Source organism: Catharus ustulatus, chromosome 2, assembly GCF_009819885.2.
Source record: "Catharus ustulatus isolate bCatUst1 chromosome 2, bCatUst1.pri.v2, whole genome shotgun sequence".
NCBI lineage: Eukaryota > Metazoa > Chordata > Aves > Passeriformes > Turdidae > Catharus > Catharus ustulatus.
This window is the reverse complement of record NC_046222.1, coordinates 28,957,426-28,981,277: the sequence shown is the minus strand read 5'-3', so window position 1 is coordinate 28,981,277 and position 23,852 is coordinate 28,957,426. Positions and strand designations below refer to the sequence as shown.

The 23,852-nt window shown below is 43.0% G+C and overlaps 1 protein-coding gene across 1 annotated transcript in view; it reads left to right on the top strand.

Annotated features, from left to right (window-relative positions):
- Positions 1-23,852, top strand: part of MAN1A2 (mannosidase alpha class 1A member 2) — a 165,082-nt gene that overhangs the window by 93,010 nt on the left and 48,220 nt on the right. The window contains exons 6-8 of the mRNA XM_033051198.2: positions 9,634-9,728; positions 11,117-11,240; positions 11,635-11,728. Coding sequence (XP_032907089.1) covers positions 9,634-9,728; positions 11,117-11,240; positions 11,635-11,728 — 313 coding nt within the window. The remainder of the gene's footprint in view (positions 1-9,633; positions 9,729-11,116; positions 11,241-11,634; positions 11,729-23,852) is intronic.

Genomic DNA, 23,852 nt, shown 5'->3' with positions numbered 1-23,852 from the left:
CTCTGTCCTTCCTCTTGATCCCTTTTTTTCTTCCCTTCGTGACCTATTTATGCTCCCTTCTTTTACCAATTTCTCACTGACACTTCACCTTGTAGGAGGTGGGGGACTGGAAGCCCTGTCCTTCACCACTTCTGCTTCCCCACTGGCAAAACTCCATGATGATCTTCTGTCTCACGATGGCTCTTTTCTTCAATTTCCTGATGGCCATTCAGATTAATTCTTCTCCTTTATCCATTCCCTTTTTTCACAGTTTAAATCAGTCTTTCTCTGTGCCAGCTACTAGTGGGGGAACTTTTAAACCAGAAGCCAGACATTGTCCATGCTCTCATATCCAATTCCCTCTGCTACTGTAGTAACTCCCACAGAAAGAAGAGATTATGCTTAGGCATGAGTGGTTGTGGCATGAGTGTATTGTGTAAATTCAAGATTGCTGGTTTTAGTCCGGGGCCATTTTTTGCAAAGGTAACAAAACTGGCAGGTTAATACTGCTTGTGCAGGTAAATTAGAGTGAAGAAACCAGAGATATGAAAAGTAGGAAAGATGAAGCACAAAAATTGCCTACTACTCTAATAATAATAGCAGAAGAGAAAATTAACTCAAGACTGCCATGGCTTTTGGCTCAGACGGGATGTGAAACAGTGTGTTACATCATCTGGAATTATCAGATTTAGGAGGCATTTATATGCCAGATTTTCATCACATTTATTTTGAATTTTAAGTCATCTTGGTGTGGACTGACTGGTGTAAAGTGCCTTGGATTTGAAGGCCCTTTAAAAATTGAGAACATGTAACATTTCTGCTCAGAAATGCATGAAACCTGTGCCAAGGAAGCTAATATAGCTATTGAAGTAAATGGAAATTATGCCATTTAATTGAAGTATTATTAGCTAGTGCCAGGTAGTTCAAATATGTTTAGCTGGTTGTCCAGTGCATGCCAAATTTTTATGTTCAGATCTTCTAAAGCAAAAATGTTGAATATTTCTAATAAGCATCCAATTCTAGGCTCCATAGTACAACAGACATGAACATACTGGAGAGAGTCCAGCAAAGGACTGACAAAGATAATTAAGGTACTGGATTATCTCTCATTTGGCAGAATGCTTAAAGAGCTGGGACTGTTCAACCTGGAGAAAAAAAGACTCAGAAGAGACCCCATCATTGTGTGTAAATATCTGAAGGGAGTTAAGTAAAGAAAGTAGAGCAAATTGTCATCATAGCCGTTTTAACTTGTCACCATAGTCCAGATTCAAGTTGATTCATGTTTTTTTAACTCTGATCCTAGACTGCTGCGATGGGTTTAGATTTTTCATTTCCATATCGATTTTTTTCTGTCACGAAGTAATATAAATTCATAGACCATTCCCTTTGCAGAGTAAGTCTTCTGTTGTTTAAAGAGTTTCAGTCTTTTAGAAATGCTAAGTGTTGTTCATCAAGTACAGTAATTTCACGATTATAAGCCACATGTCTGGGTGTCAGCAACTTTTCATTCTTTGTCCATACATAAACCACACCAGATTATAAGCCGCACTTTTGTTCGTAGCGAGGATCCGCATGCAACTTTCACAGAGTTGCCAGTTAGTAACAGGATCGCGGGGTTTACTGACTCGGCTCGGGACTGCTGCGGGTTCACACTTCCGGGTTGGCAAATTTCTGAACTTTATCCATATATTGGCTGCACCTGATTATAAACCGCACTTCCAGGTTCGGACCAAAATTTTATTCAAAATGATACGGCATATAATTGTGAAATTACTGTACTTTGGTAATCATTGCAGCTCACCAAGGACAGCAAGAGTACTTCTGTTATGGCATTGTCTTTTATAGTATCTGCAAATTTTTCCTCACTGAACATCTGTTACAGCTCAAGAAACCTGCAGTGCTGATGAGGTGCTGTTGAATTTATGTATTTCTACATCATTTCATCTCTATAGGTAGTATAGTTTGTAACTGCCTTGCTAAACTTCACATGAACACAATTTGCATTCTCAGGGACCAATTCTAGATGTGGCATGCCTCTTCAATCATCACAAACAAACATCTATGAAGTATACCTCAAGTGTTCTCACACTCTCATTTCATACAACAGCTGAAAAGTTACCAGAATCTTACTACATCTCCCTCATCTCACAAGATGACTTTGTAATTGCATCCATGAAAATTACTAGAAGCAGATGGGTAAAGAGGGAACTGGTTTCCATTCAGCAGCAAGATGGCCCCCACTTGCTGGGGAGAATGCCCTATAAACAGTGTAAAACCTAGGAACCCCCAAACTTTACAGGGGCAAAGTGAGTTGGAAGTTAAGAGCCATTCATCCAGGAACTTAGAGCTATTCATCTAGCATGCAGACATCTTTTTCCTATGCATAAGAATTATGTATAAACAGTCATCAAACCTGCAATCCTTATTAATCTACTTCTGGTTTTCTTTATTTGTTTTTTTGGTGATAATGCTGCTTGATTTTCACCGTGAACCTTTATCCCTACTCATGCAGAAAGTCCTCTCTAAGAAGCTGACCTTTAAATTAGTGTTTAGCCACCAAAAGGCAGTGAGGAGCTGACTGCTGCTGGTTGAAGTCTGAAGGTGGAAAGACAACTATTCTTGACTGGGCCAAGGAATACCACATAGTTTCCTCAAGGGTCTGAGTCTAGTATTGCTGTCAAGGGCTCTGGTTTTTCAATCTACATTTAGTAATTAGATAGGTCTCCCCCAATATCTTCATTCTTAGTGTTCAAAGGAAATACATTCAGGATTTGATACCAATAGTAGTACTGATTGTGAACCAAGTACTACATTTCTGTGAACTTGTGCAGTATGTCTGTTTTGGCTGATGTTTTTTTCAATGATCTGGGGTTATCAAGCCTACAGATCCAGCCACTTGGCATGGCCATAGGTTCTCACTAGTTAATAACCATCAGATTAGAGAGAAGTCTGGCATTTATTACTTTTTAATAAGAATGATTCAAAGGCTGCTCTGTGCACATAAAGGAAAGAGATTCCTTATTAGTAGAAAACGTCTATCACTCTCGGATTTAGGAACAGAGGCCATTTGGTGCTGTTTGCCGTCCATAGTGCTGGAAGAGAACACCTAACAGCAGTATTACCATAATACAGTCTTCTGAGAGCAGCGGCCATGCATCTAGGCAGTCACTGGATACATCAAGAAGGCTTTTGAAGAATCGTTGACATCTTTAATGCCTTTTCCACTGAATGTTTTAAAGGCCTTGCTTGGATTAATAGGCTCAGGAGCAAGCTTTCATATTGTGGGGTGGGTGACAGATTTGATACGTTGAGCATCAATTTAATGGATGAAAATTATTCAGGCCCTCACAGCTGGTCTGCTGTACATACCAGTTTGTAAATACTGATTGCCGTTTTCATCCTAATGAAGGAACCACTTATCCGATTTGGGGTTTAGATATTTTTTTTCTACCAATTTTCACTCTCTTTCCTTCTAGCTTTAAACACTTTGATTTGTTTTTGAAAGGGGGTAAAATCCTTCCATTGCTTTACAGTATTTGCAGAAAGAAGCATTAGCCTAGTAAAGGCCATGTAAATTGATGGTTTTAATGTGTTATATTTTGCCATGTAGAATGGAAATACTTTTCCAAGCCTACAGTGGCTTCTAAAACTTTTCTGAAGAATGTCCATGTTTTGATAGTGGACAGAACAGTTGCCTTGGGATTAATACCCGTTTACCTAGAACAGTATTTTTGCATCTTCAAAGCAGGATGTCTTATTACTACTGTTGTGGTGTCTTTAAGAGGATTCTGATCAGCCCTATACTTGTAGCTTTGTGCTAGCAAAGAAACTCGGGGATAGATGGTTCCTATTATTCATGGAAGGTGCTGTGTGTGTCTACAGAGTAGATACCATACCGGAGAGGCAAAACATTTTTCTCTTACATATACGGAATGTGCACAAGCCATCTTGTATTGGAACCTGTGGTGGGTTGACCCTGACTGGATACAAGGTGCCCACCAAAACTGCTCTGCTACTCCCTTTCTCAGCTGGACAGGGGAGAGACAAAAAAAATGCAATGAAAGACTCATGGGTCAAGGTAAGGACAGGGAGAGATCACTTGCCAAGTACTGTCATGGTGAAACAGACTCAACTAGGGGTAATTGATTGATAATAAGAAAAAACAATTAAATCTTAAAACACCTTTCCCCCCACCCCTCCCTTCTTCACAGGCTCAATTTCACCAACAATCTTCTCTACCTCCTCCCCCACAGTAGCACAGGGGGTCAGGGAATAGGGTTGCATCATGTGTTATCTCTGCCCCTCCTTCCTCTTCATGGGGAAGACTCCCCACACTCTCCCCTGCTCCAACATGGGGTCTGTCTCTCAGGAGTGAGCACTCCATGAACTTCTCCAACATGAGTTCTTCTCACAAGTCACAGTTTTTCACAAACTGCTCGGTGTCCCCCATGGACAGCCATGGGGTTTTCAGTCCCACCAGCAAACCTGTACCAGTGTGGCCTCCTTTCTCCACAGGGACAGTGGTCTGCCAGGACCCTGCTCCAGTGTGAGCTTCCCATAAGGTCACTACCTCCTTTGGGGATCCACCTGCTCTGATTTGGGGCTCCTCCATGGGCTGCAGGTCTGGATCTCTGCTCACCCATGGACCTCCGTGGGCTGCATGGGAATCTCTTCTCTGATGCCTGGAACACCTCCTTTCCCTCCTGCACTGATCTTGGTGTCTGCAGGGTTGATTCTATGACATATTCTCACTCCTCTGGCTCAGTTGCTGTTCTGTGGCTGGTTTTTTTACCATTCTTAACTATGTTATCCCAGAGGCTCTACCACACATCACTGAGGGGCTCAGCCTTGACCCATGGTTGGTCTGTCCTAGAGCCCGCTGGCATTGGCTCAGCCAGATGTGGGGAAGCTTCTGGCAGCTTCTCACAGAAGCCATCCTTGTACCCCCCCACTACCAAAAACTTGCCATGCAAACAAAATGCAGCAGCATGACTGGAAGAGTGGTAAGGCAGCTGAGTAATTCTCAGTTATTCTTCTGTTCCTTGGCAAAGTTAAATCATCTAAGTCATTGCATGTGTTGTGCAGAGCTGTAATGATGACTTTGAAGCAATCACAGTCATGCTGCATTAGTAGTTATTCTTATCACCAGGTTTTTCCTAATAACTAACCTACTTTTCCTTGGTCCATTTCAGTGTTATTTTCTGTTCTCCATGTCCAAGGAAAAAATATTACAGTAATTTCACGAATACAAGCCGCACCAATTTGACCAAAATTTTGGTGGAAACCCGGAAGTGCGGCTAATATTCCGGGGCGGCTAATCTATTAACAAAATTCTAAAAGCTGCCAACACGGAAGTGAGAGCCCGCGGCAGCCCCAAGCCAAGCTGGAGCCCGGCCGGCCCCGGCAGAGGTGGGAAAGCCTGGCAGAGGCGGGGCCTGCAGTGTGGGGGGCGGGCGGCTGAGCCTGAGCCAGCAGGGCGGGGCAGGGAGGGCGGCAGAGCCTGAGCCAGCATGGCGGGGGAGCCCGGGAGAACTGGGGCTAGCAGTGCAGGGGAGCATGGCAGAAGCAGGAAGGCCGGCGGGTGGGGCTGCCTGGCAGCGGGGGAAGCCCAGCAGAATCGGGGCCAGCAGCGTGGGGGAGCCCGGCGGTGCGTGGGCAGGCAGTGCCGGCCAGGGCGAGGAAACGCGGCGGCGGTGCAGATGGGAGGGGGCGGCCGGCGAGCCTGGCAGCGGCGGCAGTGCCTGGCCCGCCGGCAGGGCGACTATGTAAACAACGCAGCGGCGAGGCGGCCGGCATGCCTGCCAGCGGCGGCAGTGCCTGGCCCGCCGGCAGGGCGACTACGTAAACAACGCAGCGGCGAGGCGGCCGGCATGCCTGCCAGCGGCGGCAGTGCCTGGCCCGCCGGCAGGGCGACTACGTAAACAACGCAGCGGCGAGGCGGCCGGCATGCCTGCCAGCGGCGGCAGTGCCTGGCCCGCCGGCAGGGCGACTACGTAAACAACGCAGCGGCGAGGCGGCCGGCATGCCTGCCAGCGGCGGCAGTGCCTGGCCCGCCGGCAGGGCGACTACGTAAACAACGCAGCGGCGAGGCGGCCGGCATGCCTGCCAGCGGCGGCAGTGCCTGGCCCGCCGGCAGGGCGACTACGTGAACGCAGCGGCGACGCGGCCGGCATGCCTGCCCTGCCGGCAGCAGTGCCTGGCCCGCCGGCAGGGCGAGTACGTGAACGCAGCGGCGGGGCGGTGCTGACGGGAGAGGGGGGCCAGTGAGCCCGGCGGCGGCTGCAGCACCACCCAGCCGGCCCCGTCGGCAACCATGAGCGGGCCGAGCCTGCCTGGCCCCGCCCCGAGCCAGTAAAGCCCGCTATGCCGCGATCCTGTTACTAATTGGCCAGTTTGTGAAAGCTGCGCACGGATTCTCGCGACGAACGAAAGTGCGGCTAATATTCGGGGTGCGGCTTATCTATTGACAAAGACAGCAACATTGTCGAGGCACCGGGGGTGCGGCTTATAATCCGTGCGGCTTGTATTCGTGAAACTACTGTATTTCCTTTTACTTGTGTTAGCCTTTCTAGACTGAAAAGTCATTATCTTGTCCTCTCTTTAACATCTTCTCTCTAGACTAAATAATCCCATTTCTTCTATTGTTTCCTAATGAGGTCTATTTTTAAGGCAGAAATTCATTTTTTGTTATTTTCTGTTCTTGCCTATGTATTTTTTGAAATGCATAGCCTGTCAACAGGGAACTGCCAGGACTGAAGTAGAATCTATGAGTTAACCCATTTAAAAAAAATTAAAGTAAAAATATTACATGATAAGTAACCATGTTGTCTGATACCAGCACATTATTTATAAGCTAGAGCCTGAGGCTTTTACTGTTGTTCTTATGGTAAGTTTGAAACTTGCCAAAGAAGGCACTGTAATGATCTCAGCACGACTCTCTGGATGCATCTGCAGTTTCCCATGAACAGCACCTCACTCACCACTGCTTGCTACATTTATTTTCCCTCCTTCTCTCCAAAAGTGCTCTTGTGGTCACTTGGCTCTGATAAAAACCTATGCATGTCTCCCAGTTTTACTCTAGCCTGCATAGGTAAACACTGTGCCAAGTAATCAGTGTTTTTTTATGCAGAAGTAGCAGTGAGATCAGGCTGAGATAGCAGTAATAGAAAGTAAAGGCATGCCTTCAACCAATTTTTTGTTTCTGTACATTCAGTTTTGGATGAGAGGCATATAGCGAGGGAGTGTTGTGTGAATTAGCAGTTCCTGCTGGTGCTGTGATGCTGAAATGGCTCAGTGATTGCGTTACTTTAACTGTCTTGTCCAGAATCATGCACATCTAGATCAGCTCAACCTTTACTTCATAGCTAAAAACTCCTTCCCCAGATACCATACATTTCAAACTGATTAGAAGCTGGATAGCAATGTAAATAGTTAACTGTTAAGAATATTCTTGAGCAAGAATATTTCTTAGGATGTTCTTCCATTGAATATTTTTACCCTAATGTTTCAGTATCTTTTATTAATGAACAGTATGATAGTGCATAGCATTCTCAGAGGGTGCAAGATATGAAAGCTGAAGATAAACAAATTCATGTTACAAATGTCTTTCCAAACTATTTGCCATTTAACTAGAAGTCATCATTCTGTTCTTGATTAGGTGTTGAAGCTTGTCTGCACTGTAGAGGGAGTCCCTCCAGATGACTCCCAGTAGATAGTTCTGTCTGGTCTTGACCCATCTACTACTTAAAATTCTAAAAGTTCACCATGAATTTTTGATGCTTATTTATAGATGCAAATGAGGTAGTTCTTATGCAACTGGGCCAAGACTGAGGTTTTAGTTCTCTTAAGGGTTTCTTTTTTCCCATACCGTAGATTCTATCTGTATTATACTTCTTCCTTATACTATGCCTTCCTATTCTAATTTGGTCCTTTATTCAAGGTCAGAGTGTTACATGAATTTTACTGCTAAATTTCTGCATGTGTTCTCAAACACTGTCGCTTGTCAGTTTCTTTGCTAAAAATCATTCAAGCCATATTGCCTCTGTTGGTTCATGGTTCTATCAAATCATATTCTCAGGCATATCCTTTTTCAATTTAGACATATCCCATCTTACAGTTCATATGGAGAACCTCTTTAAAAGTTCTTTATCTGGGCTCATTGCTTTCAGATTCTCTATCTCTCCATACTCCACTGCATCAAATACAATTAGATGTCATCTTTAATATTTTTTCTGGTTTATTTCATGTCTCACTAGTCACCTCCTCAAACATTAAGATATTGATTTTTTCCCCACCTTTATAAGAAAAATAAGAATATTCTTGATTTCTTATTTTTCAGCTTGCTTCTCTAGTGAGCATCTCTTCAGTTTCTTCCCATGGACTTTACAAATCAACCCCTGCAGTACTTCTTAAAGATTTTATTCGTTTTGATTACAAATTATTGATCAGGTAGTTGACAATAGAATTGTAGACTATCTCAAGTTAGAAGGACCTTTAAGGATTGGGGAATTCAACCCCCTGCTTCTCTCAGGTCTAGTTAAAACTGAACTATGGCTAAGAGCATCATCCACATGTTCCTTGAGCTCTGACAGGCTTGGTGCTGTGACCAGTCTCTTAGTGAAGAACATTTTCCCTCTCTGAAATTGCCCTTATGCATCTTCATTAGATTTCTTTGTGTCCTTTTGCTGGTCATCAAAGAGATGTGTTTCTATACTATATCTGTGTTGTGTAAGTTATTCTGGGATGTGGAAGCTCTTTTTGTAACTGGTTTGTATGGTGCATCAAACTGGTAAAAAATGTTATCTTCAGATTAAGGAGATACTTGTCCAGAAATGTAGTGAATACTGAGAATGCATTAATTAAAATGTTTGCTAGCAACTAACTGGTAAAAGCAGATTCATACCATGGAGATATACCAAATATGCCTTTGGAAAACAAGCTGCAGGTAGGCTTAGAAGGAACTTTCTTCCAATTGCTTGTCTGCCTAATAAACATTGGGCTCTGAGTAAGGCTCTTACAGATTTATGTTCTAAAAGTATGTAGAAATAACACCAGAAATGACTGAGATTTTGTCCTGTCAGTAATTTCTGTGAGGGACCAAACTAGAGTGGGAAGATTAACCCTGTAATTATTTTTCATATGCGTTATCAATGAAGGAAAAACTAGAGGAAACTGTATATCTGGTTTTGCATAGACTGCTCATAAAAGAACAAGAATTCTGTCTGCACTAATCTCATTAAAAAGAGATTGAGTGTTTGTAAAAGTTAAAATACTTGGGTAGGAGAGTTGTCTTAGTTTTTAACTGAAAGATACAAGGTATGATTTAAAGAATGTTTTTAAAAGCACTTGAGATTCCTAATACTGGTGGAGGGAGGTGGGAGGAGACCTGATATTCTTCTGTAATAGGAATCTAAGAACTGTTGCTGGAGAACTTGGAAGGAAAGAAATCAAAATGACAAGTTTGCTTTTCATGTTCAAATCTAACCAAAAGTTATAAAGTGAACAAGTGGTAAAAAATTATAAGTTAACATGTATTTTACAATGTAAAGCTTCTTTAATAGAAAGAGGTAGGTGGGGCAAGGAAATTTCAGTCTTTACAGTCCTTGGAGATAAATCAGACTTTGTAACTATTAGCAATTGATCCTACTATCTTAGGTTTTCAAGATCAAAGCAGTGCAACTGGCAGGAAAACTTCTTCCAGCCTTCAACACACCTACAGGTATACCGTGGGCAATGGTGAATCTGAAAAGGTAATGAGTTTTCTTTTGAGAAGTTTGTTCCTCCCCCTCCCTCCAACTTAAAATTAATAATGGCGTACATAAGTTTTTTCTTAGTAGCGGAACTGTATAAAATGCAGACAAATTGTCTGTCATTCCTGGCATGTTAGAATAATTTTGATAGAGGTCAGCACGTTCTAACTAATTAGCTGCAATAAATTTTGATCCTGGGTTTTTTAAATGATTCTGCAGTGAGCATTAAATTTGCCAGTGGACCACACTGAGTGTGTTATTTCTAGAGCTTAATAATTATTTCTTTAGTCATTACAAAATCTATTAAAAAACAAAATTGTTTGGAGGACATGGATGAACTTACTGGATTTTCTGTACTGTGTGAGTTGTATGTTATCTTTAGAAGATTCCTAGTGTTTGAGAAGGTGATAGGACTCTGAAGTTATTATTTCATTTTACATTTTAGCTTGGGTATAAAGTCTGACGTGCTGAAGTCAACTGTGGTATGTGCAGGTGGAGAGGCTCCTTTAGTTCAGATCAGACTGAACTTAGATGGTCTGCATTGCCTCAAGGAAGACAACTGCCTTGCCTAATACCTGTTGTATTACTTGCTCAGTGCTAGGGTTTCCCTCAGATTTTGAGAGAGCATTTTTGACGCAAAGCATTCTTTACATTTTCACTACATCCTTTAAACAGTAGCTGAATTGGGATGTATATCTAGATTGTGCCTACACTTACTCATAACTGAAATCCTTTTTAAGAGGAAGTAGAAGTAATCTTCAGAAATAGTTAGCTACAGAAATTAAAATACCCAATCCTGAAAGGTGATGAAAACTCCCAGATTAGATTAAATCAGAGGTAATTTAGGATTTAGCAAGATGGTATCACTTAGAGTGCAAAAGGTAGGAAGTATGTGACACTTTCTGCTGATTCTTTAGGTAAACCTGAGGAACTAATGTATTGTGCCAACAGTAAACATCCTATATTTCTATGTATAAAAGATAGGGAAGCATATCCCACACAAGTAAAGGGAACGCAGCAGATCAGCAGGACAAGATAGCAAACGCTGCCACCTTCAGAGCTTATCTTGATTCTTGTTCTTAGGAACATGCAGTGAAGAAAGCACAACTACGATTGAGCCCAGTGTTAAGTCATCGTATTTGTGTGGCATCATGGTATTACATTATTTAGGCATAGGACTTTTTGTTGATGAGGTTATGGTATCTTTATTCCAAAAAGACCCAGCCAGTGAACCAATTCGTCAATCAAATCACAACTTCTGTAATCTTAAATGTGGGTTAAAGTGTTGTTGTTACTTGCTTAATTGGCTGTGGTAGTTGTGCGGTGCACAGTAATTCTGAATTTTCTGTTGTTTCTCCCTTTCTTTATGCATATCTCTTGGAATTCAGTGGTGTTGGTCGAAACTGGGGCTGGGCTTCTGCTGGCAGCAGCATCCTTGCTGAGTTTGGTACTCTACACATGGAATTTGTCCACCTCAGCTATTTGACAGGGGACCCTGTATATTACAACAAGGTGAGTCTCAAAAATCAATATTTTTATCATACTTCTTATCATAAATTGCATTAAAGGAGAAGTACTTTCTATACAAATTCTGCTTCCATTCTTGGTAGCAGGTTAATATTTTCATGGTTGTATTTCTATTATCAAATAGATGTCTTTTTCAAGTAGAAATATATGACAACACAGGTTTTCTTTTCTGTTTCAGAATACATTTAAAATCATTATTTTTAAGCGTGTTTATGTAAGCAGTTCTTTAAAACAAAAAATGTATAAATCTGAGGAAAGCCCTCAAGAAGGCTTGTGGTTCAGATTAATAAAATTTGTACTAAAAATGAAAGAAGAAAGAAGATTGGATTTAACTATGTGCAGAGGGCAGAGGGTGAAGCTGATTCTTTATTTAATTTAGGTCATGCACATTCGGAAGTTACTTCAAAAAATGGATCGTCCTAATGGACTTTATCCAAATTATTTGAATCCAAGAACAGGCCGGTGGGGTCAGCGTAAGTATTCTTATTTTATTAATTCCTAATTAGAAGTCTACTTCATACTTTTTTTGCTGAGTATTTACTCTTTAAGAGCACATTGTTTGAAAACACAGAAGGATTGCTTGAACTTGAGATCTCCTGAAATGAATCTTTGCCTGTCACTGTCTGAAGTCACAGAGCTCACTTTTTAGGGTACTTTCTCAAAACAGTTTCCTACTTAATCTGATCCCTATCCTTATCAGTCAATAAAATCTTCAGTAGTAAAGAATAAGGCTGAAAGTATTTCCTCATTTTGATTCTGTTCCTGGTTTTGTTCTACAAACCAGCTGGTAAGTGGATTATTGTAAGGTGACGTGCTTTAATGCATGCTTGTGGTGTTGTGTTAGGCACTGACCTTTACAAACGTACTTAGTGGCATGTGAAATGGCATGATGAACCTCCTTATAGATGTAAAAAAAAAAAAACCAAACTTTGGGATGAAAAGAAGAAGCAGGTATTGCTGACAAGGTAAGAAGAGAGATAAAACATCAAGAGAGAGATACAAACACGATTCCTTTCTTGAAGTGGTTCTTTCAAAAAAGGTTGAGTGTTTTTGTGCTTTGATAGTGACGGTGATAAAAGAGAATTTTTTCTTCAAGGGTTCTATTTCTATTTGATTTAAAAATGCAGGTCTATTTAGGAAAACCAAGCAAGATGATCTATTTCTGTCCTGTTTGACATCGCTGATAGGTTTTGGGTTGGCTGTAAATACCCAGCAGAGCATGTTCTAGCTTGCAAACTGAGAATCTACTTCTGACTTGGAATCTGGTACGTGAGGGAGATGAATACAGCTGTCATTGCAATCATTGTGAAATACTTGTCTAATCCCATCTTTAAAGCAAAAAATTCTCTCCAAAGCATCTTATGTCTTTGAGTGAATCATGACACCATCTGAGATGGGCAAATGGATTGATGGGACAAATTCTCCTGGTAAATTTAACAACACATTCAGTAATAAGAAAATAGGCAAATACAAATACTCAGGCATTATTTATTCAAAAGACAATTTTATATCGTTGCTTTGAAACAGTTTTTGTGTTGATTTTTAAAAAAATTCCTAAGCATCTGCTTCTGCTGATTTTATCAAAAGTACAGTAATTTCATGATTACAAGCTGCACCATTTTGACCAAAGTTTTGGTGGAAACCCGGAAGTGCGGCTAGTACTCCAGGGCGGCTAATATATTAACAAAAATGTGATATCTGCCCTTACCTGGTACCATGCCGGTCCTGTCCCGAGCAAAAATGGTTTGAAATCCATGGTTTCCCGGTGTTCCGACGATGAACCAATCAGAGAACAGCTTATTGCCTGCCTGTGGATGGCAGCGTTACTGAGAGGCGGGGGGTGTTATCAAGGTGAGTTCCTTCGGCGAGTTACCTCGGCAGTTTGATAAAAGTGTGTAATATTTCTCTGTACTTTTTAATGTGTTTTCAGTCTTGTGTGGCTGCATGGCTGGCTGTCCTTGTGCGGCTGCACAGCTGGCCGTACTCGCGCGGATAAGGGGAGGGGCCGGGCCGGGTAGGGCCAGGCTGTGCTCATGCAGATCGGGGGAGGGGCCGGGCTGGGCCGGGCCGGGCCGGGCCGGGCTGTGCTCACACGGATCAGGGGAGGGGCCGGGCCAGGCCGTACCTGTGCGGCTGAGTGGCTGTTTAAAGGCAACGCGGATCCGTTGGGAATGCTCGCAAAATGACCACACTATTGTTCGTGTCTTTTTCGGCTTGTAAATAAAACTTGCAGGGTACGCTGCCGCAGCTATGGTCTGTGTCTTTTTTCACTTGGAAATAATGTTTCCAAGGTCGGCACCTGCCAGTAAGCCCCGGTGATCCCGCGATTCTGTTACTAAATGACGACTTTGTGAAAGTTCACCGCAAACGAAAGTGCGGCTAATAATCGGGTGCGGCTTTTTTATTGACAAAGACATCAACGTTGCCGACACACCGGAAATGCGGCTTATACTCCGTGCGGCTTGTAATCGTGAAATTACTGTAGTCTAATGTGATGTATCACAGGATTCTTTAGAGGCTGTTTCATAGAATCATGGAATGGCTTGGGGTGGAAGGGGCAGTAAAGATCATCTAGTTCCAATCCCCCTGTTGTGAGCAGGGACACCTTCCACTGGATCAGGTTGCTCAAAGCCTCTAAACTGCCTTGAACGCTTCTAGGGATTGGGCGTATTCAACTTCTCTGGGCAACCTGTTCCGGTGCCTCACTCACCCCCACAGTAAAGAATTTCTTTTTAGTATCTAATTTAAATTTACTCTCAGTTTGAATTCATCTTCCCTTGTCCTGTCACTACATGCCCTTGTAAAAAGTCCCTCTCCAACTTTCTTGCAATAACAATGCACAGAATTAGTATCTCTTGGGAATAAAATTCTCCTCATCACTAAAAATAAACATACAGTGAAAAGTTTAACTTTGCAGAAGTTTGGTGGGGCTGAAACATACTATTAAATGAATTTTACAAGATATTATATTTATGATTCAAGTTTAGCATTACAAACTGACACTTTGGCTCTGAGGATAAAAATAAATATAAATTTATAGAACCTTTAATTTTTCTATGCTGATCATGAGTCATAAATTTATTTGCTGGGGTTTGGGTTTGGTTTTTTTTTTTTGAGCAAATAAGGTTCCAAATGCATATTCAGGTGTTCTGGTAATATTTCTGGAATTTTCCCAGGGCAACAATGCCATGTCTTAGGATGGTAGTCTCCAATTTAGTAGTCCTCTAAAACCAGACCCACTGCTTACTCAGCATCTGCCTGCCTCCTGTTGGAAGCACAAAAGGCAACGATCACTGGTTGAGATAAGAACAATTTACTGGAAACAACAGTGAGATAAGAAAATTAACAGTAACTTCCACAATATTCATAAGAAAAGGTATAAGACAAAGAAACTATTTATGTAGAAGACTTGTTCTTTCCAACCACTTTCTTCTCCCTGACCAGAAAGTATGCCCTTCTCCTGAGAGGAGTCATTTTCCCTGCCTCTGGCAATGACCTGAGATGGTATTGAATAATATTAGGGTCTGGCCTGCCCCCTCCCAGCTACTGTAAAAAATTAATGCTGTCCCAGCTGAAATTAGGACAAACAGCAATTGTAAACCTAATACTGATTTTGGGAGAACAACAAGAATCCGTAATTCTGCATTTCCTTTCACAAACCTGGAGTGATGAGAAAATGTGTCTGTTGTATCCCTTGTAGATCCCTCTTCAGTGCATCTACTTGCAAAAATTTGAGAAGTTACAGTAAAGAAATGCGTGGTCTGAAACACTGGACAGATGAGATGGAGTAGCTGAGACTTAGGCAGGAATTACCCCCTTGCAGAGGTAGTGTCCTGCTACGCATGAGTAGAGGAAGGATGATACCTTCCCACACAACATCCCAATTCACTAGAGGACTTGTGTCTTAAGTTCCCTACACTGTTACTGGCTTGAGTCTTATGGTTGGTATTAGGGGCAGGCAAGGCTTTTATGTTGCCCTGAGAAGGTACAGTAAATTCACGAATACAAGCCGCACTGAGTATAAGCCGCATCTCTGGGTGTTGGCAAATATTTCGGTTTTTGTCCATAAATAAGCCGCACCCGAATATAAGCCGCTCTGTCGTTCGCAGCGAGGACCCACGTGCAATTAGTAACAGAACCGCGGGAGGGCGGGGTTTACTGGCTCAACGAAGGCTGTGCAGGCTCGGCCCGCTAGGGGCTGCTGACGGGGCCAGGTGGCCCAGCCCGGTGCTGCCGCTCGGGGCCAGCTGCCGCTGCCACTGGGCTCGGGGCCACCCGCCGCTGCCGCTGGGCTTGGTCACCCCGGGTCGGCGCTGCCCCGTGGTGGCAGGCAGGGACGGAGCTTCCCCCGCTCCTACAGCAGCGGCGGCGGGCAGGGACGGAGCTTTCCCGCGCTCGTGGTGCTGGCGGCGGAGAGGGACGGAGCTTTCCCGCACCCGTGGCGCCGGCGGCGGGCGTGGACAGAGCACCCCGCCTCCTCCGCGAACCGCGGCAATGGCGGCACGCACTTCCCCCCCCCTCCCCGGGCTGCGGCAATGGCTGCGTGGGGCTCCCGTCGGCTCCCCGAGCCGCAGCAATGGCGGCGCACAACCCCCCGTCCTCCCCGGGCCGCGGCAATGACGGCGCGGCCCCCCCCCCACCTCCCTGGGCCGCGGCAATGACGGCGTGGCCCCCCCCCTCCTCCCCGGGTTGCGGCAATGGCGGCGCCCCTCCCCCCGCCCCCCGTCCCCCCGTCCTCCCCGAGCTTCGGCAGAGGAGGGAAGAAGAGAGCTCTCCCGCCTCTCTCCCCGCCCCCCGTGCTGCCTGCAGGGAGCCAGGGCAACACAGTAACACTGTAACAATCGCGGAGTGCCGGCTTTTACTGGCAGGTGCTTGGCTCGGTGCCCTGGCTGGCACATCTGGGGTTGTAAATGTCAGAAAATTATTCACATATTAGCCGCCCCCGACTATTAGCCGCACTTCCGGGTTTCCACCAAAATTTTTGTCAAATTGCTGCGGCTTGTATTCGTGAAATTACTGTAATTCCAAAGAGCATTGTATTTGGATTGTTATATACCTTTGTAGTGGAAAGGCTGAGACAATGGAAAGAGAATCAAAGCATAACTTTTCTTTTTCCAGCTTCTGAGAAAGCTGCCCTTTTCATCTTCACTGTGACCTTTAGTTTGATGCATCTTATCTTGTGCAAAGTACTTTCTGCAGATAGTTTCTGAGAATTATTTTGGAACACTTTATTTGCCTAGATACAAGTAACTCTTCATTCTGACCTTTCTAATGTTGCTTTCCTTTCTTTGTTTTCTTTCTTCCTTTCAACAATTTTTTCTCTGCTCAGACTTTTTTTGGTTCAATTCTAGATATTTTTTTTTCTTAATCTGTACAGTATTGCAACTAAGTCATGAGAGGTGTAAAACAGAGAAAATAAATCGGCATAAATGCATACCTAAATGCACTACTGAAGAACTGTGGGATATAGCTGCAGTATAGCATCTTTCTAGTGGTGACTTTATTTTCCATTTCTGTACCCTTCATTCTAGTTGTGAGTACCTCTGTTTGAAGTAATAAAAGCATCAGTGGTGAGGTGAACTTAGCAATCAGACCAATTAATGCTATTACTGTCAGTTGATTCTTAGTATTAGACAAAATATATAGTGAAAGAATTATTTAGGTTAAGTTTTCTCAGCAGTTATATTTTGTCTTTGCATTTTCATTTATTTTTTTAAAGAAAAAATATACACGAGTTGAATAGAAGTTGTATCTTTTTAGAAGTGTTGCTGTTTTGTTTAATTTTGTTTCCAACAAGTTGATAGGTAAACTTGAATATTTAAAAGAAATTTCTGTTGCAAGATTGTGGAAGAATGGGGAAGCATAATTTTCTGTAGCTTTCATGTGGCCCCATAGGGCTGTAAACTGGATCCATCTCTACTTGCAAAAAGAACCTTGTGGAAAATTCTTGATACCTTCTACCTTGATACTTGATAGAGTATTTTGATACCTTCTCAGAGCTGTTTGCACTAGAAGCCTAGGCACACCCTAATTTTGTGGGTTTTAACCAAAGGTACATTGGCCCCCCTAGTCCTCTTCACATATCCAGGGTTTTTGAATGGTGATGTAAAGCTTTTGTAAAGGTCTTTCAGGCCTTGTGGGGATCAGCAGTTGTTATGAGGTTTTTCTGTGCCTCAGAATATTTCTGTCTTAGCCTCCATAGATCTTAGGCCATGTTGCTGGATCTTAGGCTATGTTACTGTGTCTTGTCTGGTTTGCCTTGTTTAAATATATGCTCAAAATATGGTCTGTGTTCTTTTTGGGCTGGGAGAAAAGGAATGGTGTATGTGATATGCTGCAGTTTTGTCGACATCCTTCTGATGTGAGGGTGCAGGGTCCAGTGAATCATTTCTACTGGGGTTTGATTTATCAGAGTGCAGGCCTTTTGATCTCAGTATAAATAGCATGTTCTGCAGTTTCACTGCTGGGAATGATGTGCTGGGGACACTGCCCTGAGATATGCAGACCATCTTCATCACTTGTTAATCTACTGGAGTTTACAAAGACATGCACTTTCATTCAAACCAGTCTATGTTTCTGTTACAAATGCCTGAAAAGTTAAAATCAGTGAAGTTACTTAGCAGTCAATTAGTAATAATGATTTCATCAAAAAGGATGTGACCATTGCTTCCAGATTCTTAACAAACTGTAGAGATGAGGCAAATCATTATGTAGTGTGTCATTAATCTATAGTCATGTCTTTGAAGTGATTATGAGTTAATTAATATAAATATTCATTTACAGTAATTTCACGATTATAAGCCACACCTGCTTATAAACCGCACTTCCGGGTGTCGGCAACGTTTTATTCTTCGTCCATATATATCTGCACCGGATTATAAGCTGCACTTTCATTCGCAGGGAGGATCCGCAGGCAATAAAGTAACGAATTAGTAAAGGAATCATGTGATAGCGGGGTTTACTGGCTCGGCTCAGGGCCAGGCAGGCTCAGCCCCACTCGGGGCTCCCAATGGGGCCGGGTGGCCCAGCTCGGCGCTGCCGCTCAGCGGGGCCGCCCGGCGCTGCTACCGCTCGGCGGAGCTGCCCAGTACCACCCCTCGGCAGAGCCAGGCTGCCGGTGGAGCCGCGCTGCCGCCGCTAGGCTCGCTCACCCCGGCTCACCACCTGCACCACCACCACTGGGCTCACCCCGGCCTGGAGCTGCCCCATGGTCCTGGCGGGAGCCTGCTCCCCCCACCGCGCAACAGAGTAACCAATTTGTAACAATCGCACGATCGCGAGTTTTACTGGCAGATGCGCAATTCGCGAGCTCAGCTTGGCACCGCGGCTCGCACTTCCGGGTTGGGAAATTTCCGAACTTTGTTCATATATTGGCCACTCCTGAGTGTAAGCCGCACTTCCGGGTTGGGGCCAAAATTTTATAATCGTGGCTTATAATCGTGAATATACTGTACATTTAATGCATTTTACATAGCCCTTGAAGAAGAGTTCTAGTGACAGATGACTACTGGGTGAATGACTTACTGGTAATTGCTAAATCCCCATCCTTTCCAATGCAAATGCTTTGTTATACAACTGGATACTTAATGCTGTGTAACAGCAAAGGGGTTCGTTATACCTAGGAGCAAAAAAATGATGGCTAAATATTTGGGTTTAAGCTTATAGTGTGCAGGTATTATTACAGCATGGTGCCTATGACAGACAGCTTCAGAATTGGTTCAGCTCAGGATTTGTCAGATCACTGGGGCACTTGCTAGAAGGCAGGGCTATAATGCCCACAGAAATGTTGACAGATTGCATTTTTACTTATGGGCTAAGGTGATAGCTCAGTAGGAACAAGTTATTTACAATACTTCTGCTTTGGGGTTTCAGTTTCTGTAAGACTGAAAGGAAAATAGCTGGCAGGAAGGGTTTTCTAACCTCTCACATTAACTTTCAGTTGACTTTGTCTGCTTTTCGTTTACACGTGGTGAGTAGTTGGATTGGTGCGAGCATCAGAACTTTGAATTTAGATTATTTTCAAAAGTAGTAACAGTGCTTTCTAGAGAAGCCTCCTAAGCAGATATAACAGAAAGTTGATTAAAAAGCAAGGATTTCAAAATGATGGAAATTGATTTGTACTGAAAAAAAGGAATTTCTTTAAAAATTAAAATATGTTGAAAAAATTTAATTTACATTTGCAAACATGTTAGATGAGAATACCAACTATAAGAGCAATAACAAAAGAAAATAAACTACAGTAGTTTCACGAATACAAGCCGCACCATTTTGACTAAAATTTTGCTCCCACACTGGAAATGCGGCTAATACTCAGGAGCGGCCAATATGTGAATAATTTTCTGACATTTACAACCTCAGAAGTGCCAGCCAGGATGCCGAGCCGAGCACCTGCTAGTAAAAGCCGGCATTTCGTGATTGTTACAAATTGTTACTCTGTTGCGCCGCGGGTGGAGCCTGGCTCCCTGCAGGCAGCACGGGGGGCGGGGAGAGAGGCGGGAGAGCTCTCTCCTTCCCTCCTTTGCTGCAGCCCGGGGAAGAGACGGAGGGGCCCCGCACCACCATTGCCGCGGCTCGGGGAGGCGGCGGGGGCCCCGTGCCGCCATGGCAGCAGCTCGGGGGGAAGGCGGGGGCCCCGTGCCGTCATCGCCGCAGCTCGGGGAGGCGGCGGGGGGCTCCGTCCCCACCCGCCTCCACCGCCACGGGAGCTGGGGTGGCTCCGTCCCTGCCTGCCACCACGGGGCAGCGCCGGGCCAGGGCAAGCGAGCCCAGAGGCAGTGGCCGGCCACGAGTGGCCGCGCCGAGCGGCAGCACCGGGCTGGGCTGCCTGGCCCCGTCGGCAGCCCCGGGCGGGCCGAGCCTGCACAATCCGAGCCGAGCCAGTAAACCCCGCCCTGCTGCGGTTCTGTTACTATTTGGCAACTTTGTTGCACGCGGGTCCTCGCTGCGAACAACAGAGCAGCTTATACTCAGGTGCGGCTTATTTATGGACAAAAAGCAAAATGTTTGCCAACACCAGTCGATGCGGCTTATACTCAGTGCGGCTTGTATTCGTGAATTTACTGTACTTAATTTCTTCTGGTTCCAACATCTCTTGCAAGTTATAATGTTATTGAAGGGGAACTCTAATTACTCTTAACTTCAGTTCTCATTTCCTGCATCTGGAGCCTATGGAGTTAACCGGATTGGTTACTAAGAGAGTTGTCAGTTTAACTGAAGCTGGGGTTTAGGCCAAATATGGCTTCTATATGCAACAAAATAAGAAGAAATGTCATTCTGTGTTAATCTTATATGTTTATTATACCTTAGTGATACATGGACATGTTAATAAGTTGCTGTGAAGTAAGCTAGCATGTGAATTTGCAGTGCGTGAGCTGAGCATTACTATTAGGAATGTAACAGCAAACACTGAATTTGTCACCACTGAATGCTGATGTGATGAACATTCAGGCTGCAGTCTATTCTCTGCTGCTGCTTTATTCATGTCTCCTTACAGAAAACAAGCCTCTTACTCAGACTTGTAAGCAGTCCCAGTTAAAAGCCCAGTGGGGGACACTCTGTTACCGTCTTTATAAGGACTCACTGACCGTGTGATACTGATCATATGTGATTGGGTATTAAATGCACTAAATTTAAATGGTGTCTTCCATGTCAAAGTGATAGCTATCCTTTAGAGACAGTAAGAAGATTCATGCAGGTATTTAGCCTGTTACACTACCCTAGCCCCTTCTGGTGATGTTCTCATTTTCCTGCAGCTTCCTGCACCTGTTACTACAGAGTAGGTAGAGGCACAACCCAGGTGGCTGAATGGGAGAAGCTTATATCCTCAATTTCCCATTTTTTTTGTGCTGTAGACTGGCCGTTAAGTAAACTTAAGCAAATATCTTTATGGATGTGCATATTGCATTTTCTTCAGATGGTCTTTAATTTTCAACAGTAACTGCTTAAATTAAACCAAACACTTTAAATTTTAAAATGCTATTTGGAGAAAGCATCTGTGGATTTAATTTATTTGTGTTAGATTTACACTTCTTTTAAAATGGTGCCATTTTCAAACATTGGGGGAAAAAAAGTCTAAATTACTGTCATTAAATTAGTGGAAATACTGGGAGAATATTACAGGTTTCTTATGTCTGCCTGTACAGCTAGTTTGAGGCTAATGCCCTTGGGCTGAGTTAGATAATTAACCAAACTGCTTAATTTAAACTCTTTCAGGTAATAGACAAACTATGAGCAATGCATCCTTTCTATTTTCATTTGTGATATGATAGTACATCAAATACATAGCACCATCTGTCTATATTTATTTTTCAGAATTTAAAGGAAACTGTGAAAACAAATTTGATGTCTATGTATGTAATATGGTTAAAGATAATAAGAGAATCACTGCATTCAGTAGACTCCAAGACCTGGGGATTCCTCCTTCCCAACTCTTGAAGCCCTGCCAGGTCCAAGTGTGTCCATCGCTGTCTGATGGATGTGACTGCTGAAGTTCCCATTTGCACTCAGGATATATTCCAGAGGTGCACACATGCGTTAAGAGGATACTGATGCAGCTGCCCACACAAAGAGCCGCCGACAGCCCTACCTTTGTACCACCCCTATGTAGTCTTCCACAATTCACCTGCAGCCTACCCACAGGTAACCAGGTTTTAATCCTCCTCCTTATGTTCACAGTCAAACAGATGCATGAGCTTGCACCCTTCACAAGTGTCCTCATGCTCAGGACCCTTCAAATATTAGCAGAGGCTCTCAGCCCAATACCTGTGCTTGCACCCTGGACCTGTGCAGCCATCAGCACAGAGCTTGGGTCTTTTCAGATGCAGTTCTCCTGCTGTCCAGCTGTGAGTTTGCTAGTGAACTACACACACACTCAGGATTAAATTCACTGGGGAAAACAAACACACACAGGTGTTTTTAGTTGCTGGCATGTAAACCTAGGGCTCTATGACCCCCCATCAGCCTCTGAGCTCTGCCAGCCAGCTCTCCCTATGATCTCCAGACCGATTTTGATGAAGGGGGTGCTGATGAAGGTCACACTCTGCATATCCCCTTGTGAGAATGGGAAAACTGAGAAAAATCAGCATATCAGCTGAACAGTATTGCCCTGAGAGTGTGAGATCTATCTGGTCCATTGAGAGACTGGCTGTCTTGAATGCAAGCTTTCAAGAGTGCTGCAGAGATAGAAATCCAAATCCTGATTTATTTATCAGTTATTGGGCCTTTCATTTTTTAAATTAAGCAAGAAACCCTTTCAGTTTTTACACTGCCTCTGGAAGCTGAAGACCCTTGCAGATGACACGGTGAACTGAATAATACTGAAGAATGAAGTAGTCATTCAAAAGAGTAAAGAAATACTGCAGATACATATTTCAGATAAAAATATAATTGCAGCATAAATTAACAGGTTGATAGTGTAGTTAGAGATAGTGAAATTATACTAATATTGGAAAAGTCTTTGCCACCTGAAACTGCTCATTATCTTCTTTAATTATGAAGGTATTATATATTCTCTTTCCTACTCTTATTTATTTACTACAACCCTTGCTTAGCCCAAGGAGTATCTTAAATTATGACGATAAATAAAGAAACTAGCAATGCCATGAACTGGGAAAAATAAAACTGAAATGTAATCTTAAGTTCTGGCAAAATATCCATAACCTAAAAGGAAGCAAAGGGAATTGGGTCAAATAAGCCTGCATATTCCAAAATATTTTCCAAAACTCATCAGATAACTACTTTCTATTTGGACTTGTGAATAATACTTTCTAATACTTTAACTTGCAGATGATTATTTTTCCCCTTCAGTATGAGGAAAAGATTTTCTCTCTTAAATAGAAATGGTGCAGAATTAAAATAGTTGCATATTGTAAAAGTACTTGTAGAATAGTTCCCAACCTGACTGCATTTTTGCACATTTTTTTGATTTAGCAAGTAAATTTCTTTTTTAAATTCGTGTTTGGAACATCATTTATAGAACTGGAGATATGTGATCTATGTGATAGTTAGTTTGGACATTGGTGTAAGCATTTATTTATGTATGTTTTTCTATTTGAAATCTGCTCTCAGTTTATTACATTATGAACAAAAAAAAAATACAGCATTATTTCTAGACTTCCAGCAGTAGACCTGCTGTTGCATATGAGGAGGTGGGGGTGGTTCTTTGCAGTTTAGGTTTTTTTGCTATCTTGACAGGTGTCCTTAATTTTACTCTCCAGTTTATTTTGTGTTGTTCTGTCCTTAGGAACATGCATGCATTTTGAATAGAAAATAATCTGTGTAATCTCTGCTGTGGAATTCCCCTTGCCCTTTTGCTTTACAACCTTGTACAGATGTAATTAGTTGTGTTCCAAGAAAAAGCTGCATTCAATTTTTTTTGTTCATTAGAAGCCAAGAGCAAGATAAACTGTTAAAACTTTAATTTAATGAAATACAACAGAACTGTGCATTACAGGGAATATGCTTTTATAAGACTACAAAGTTAAGACATTTTGCTGATCTGCTGAGCAAGATGCTGAAAAAGGTGAACAAATAAAAGTTTTGTTTAGTGTGTTAAGATTCTAGTGTTAGTGGAAGGTTAAACATGTATATGAATGATGC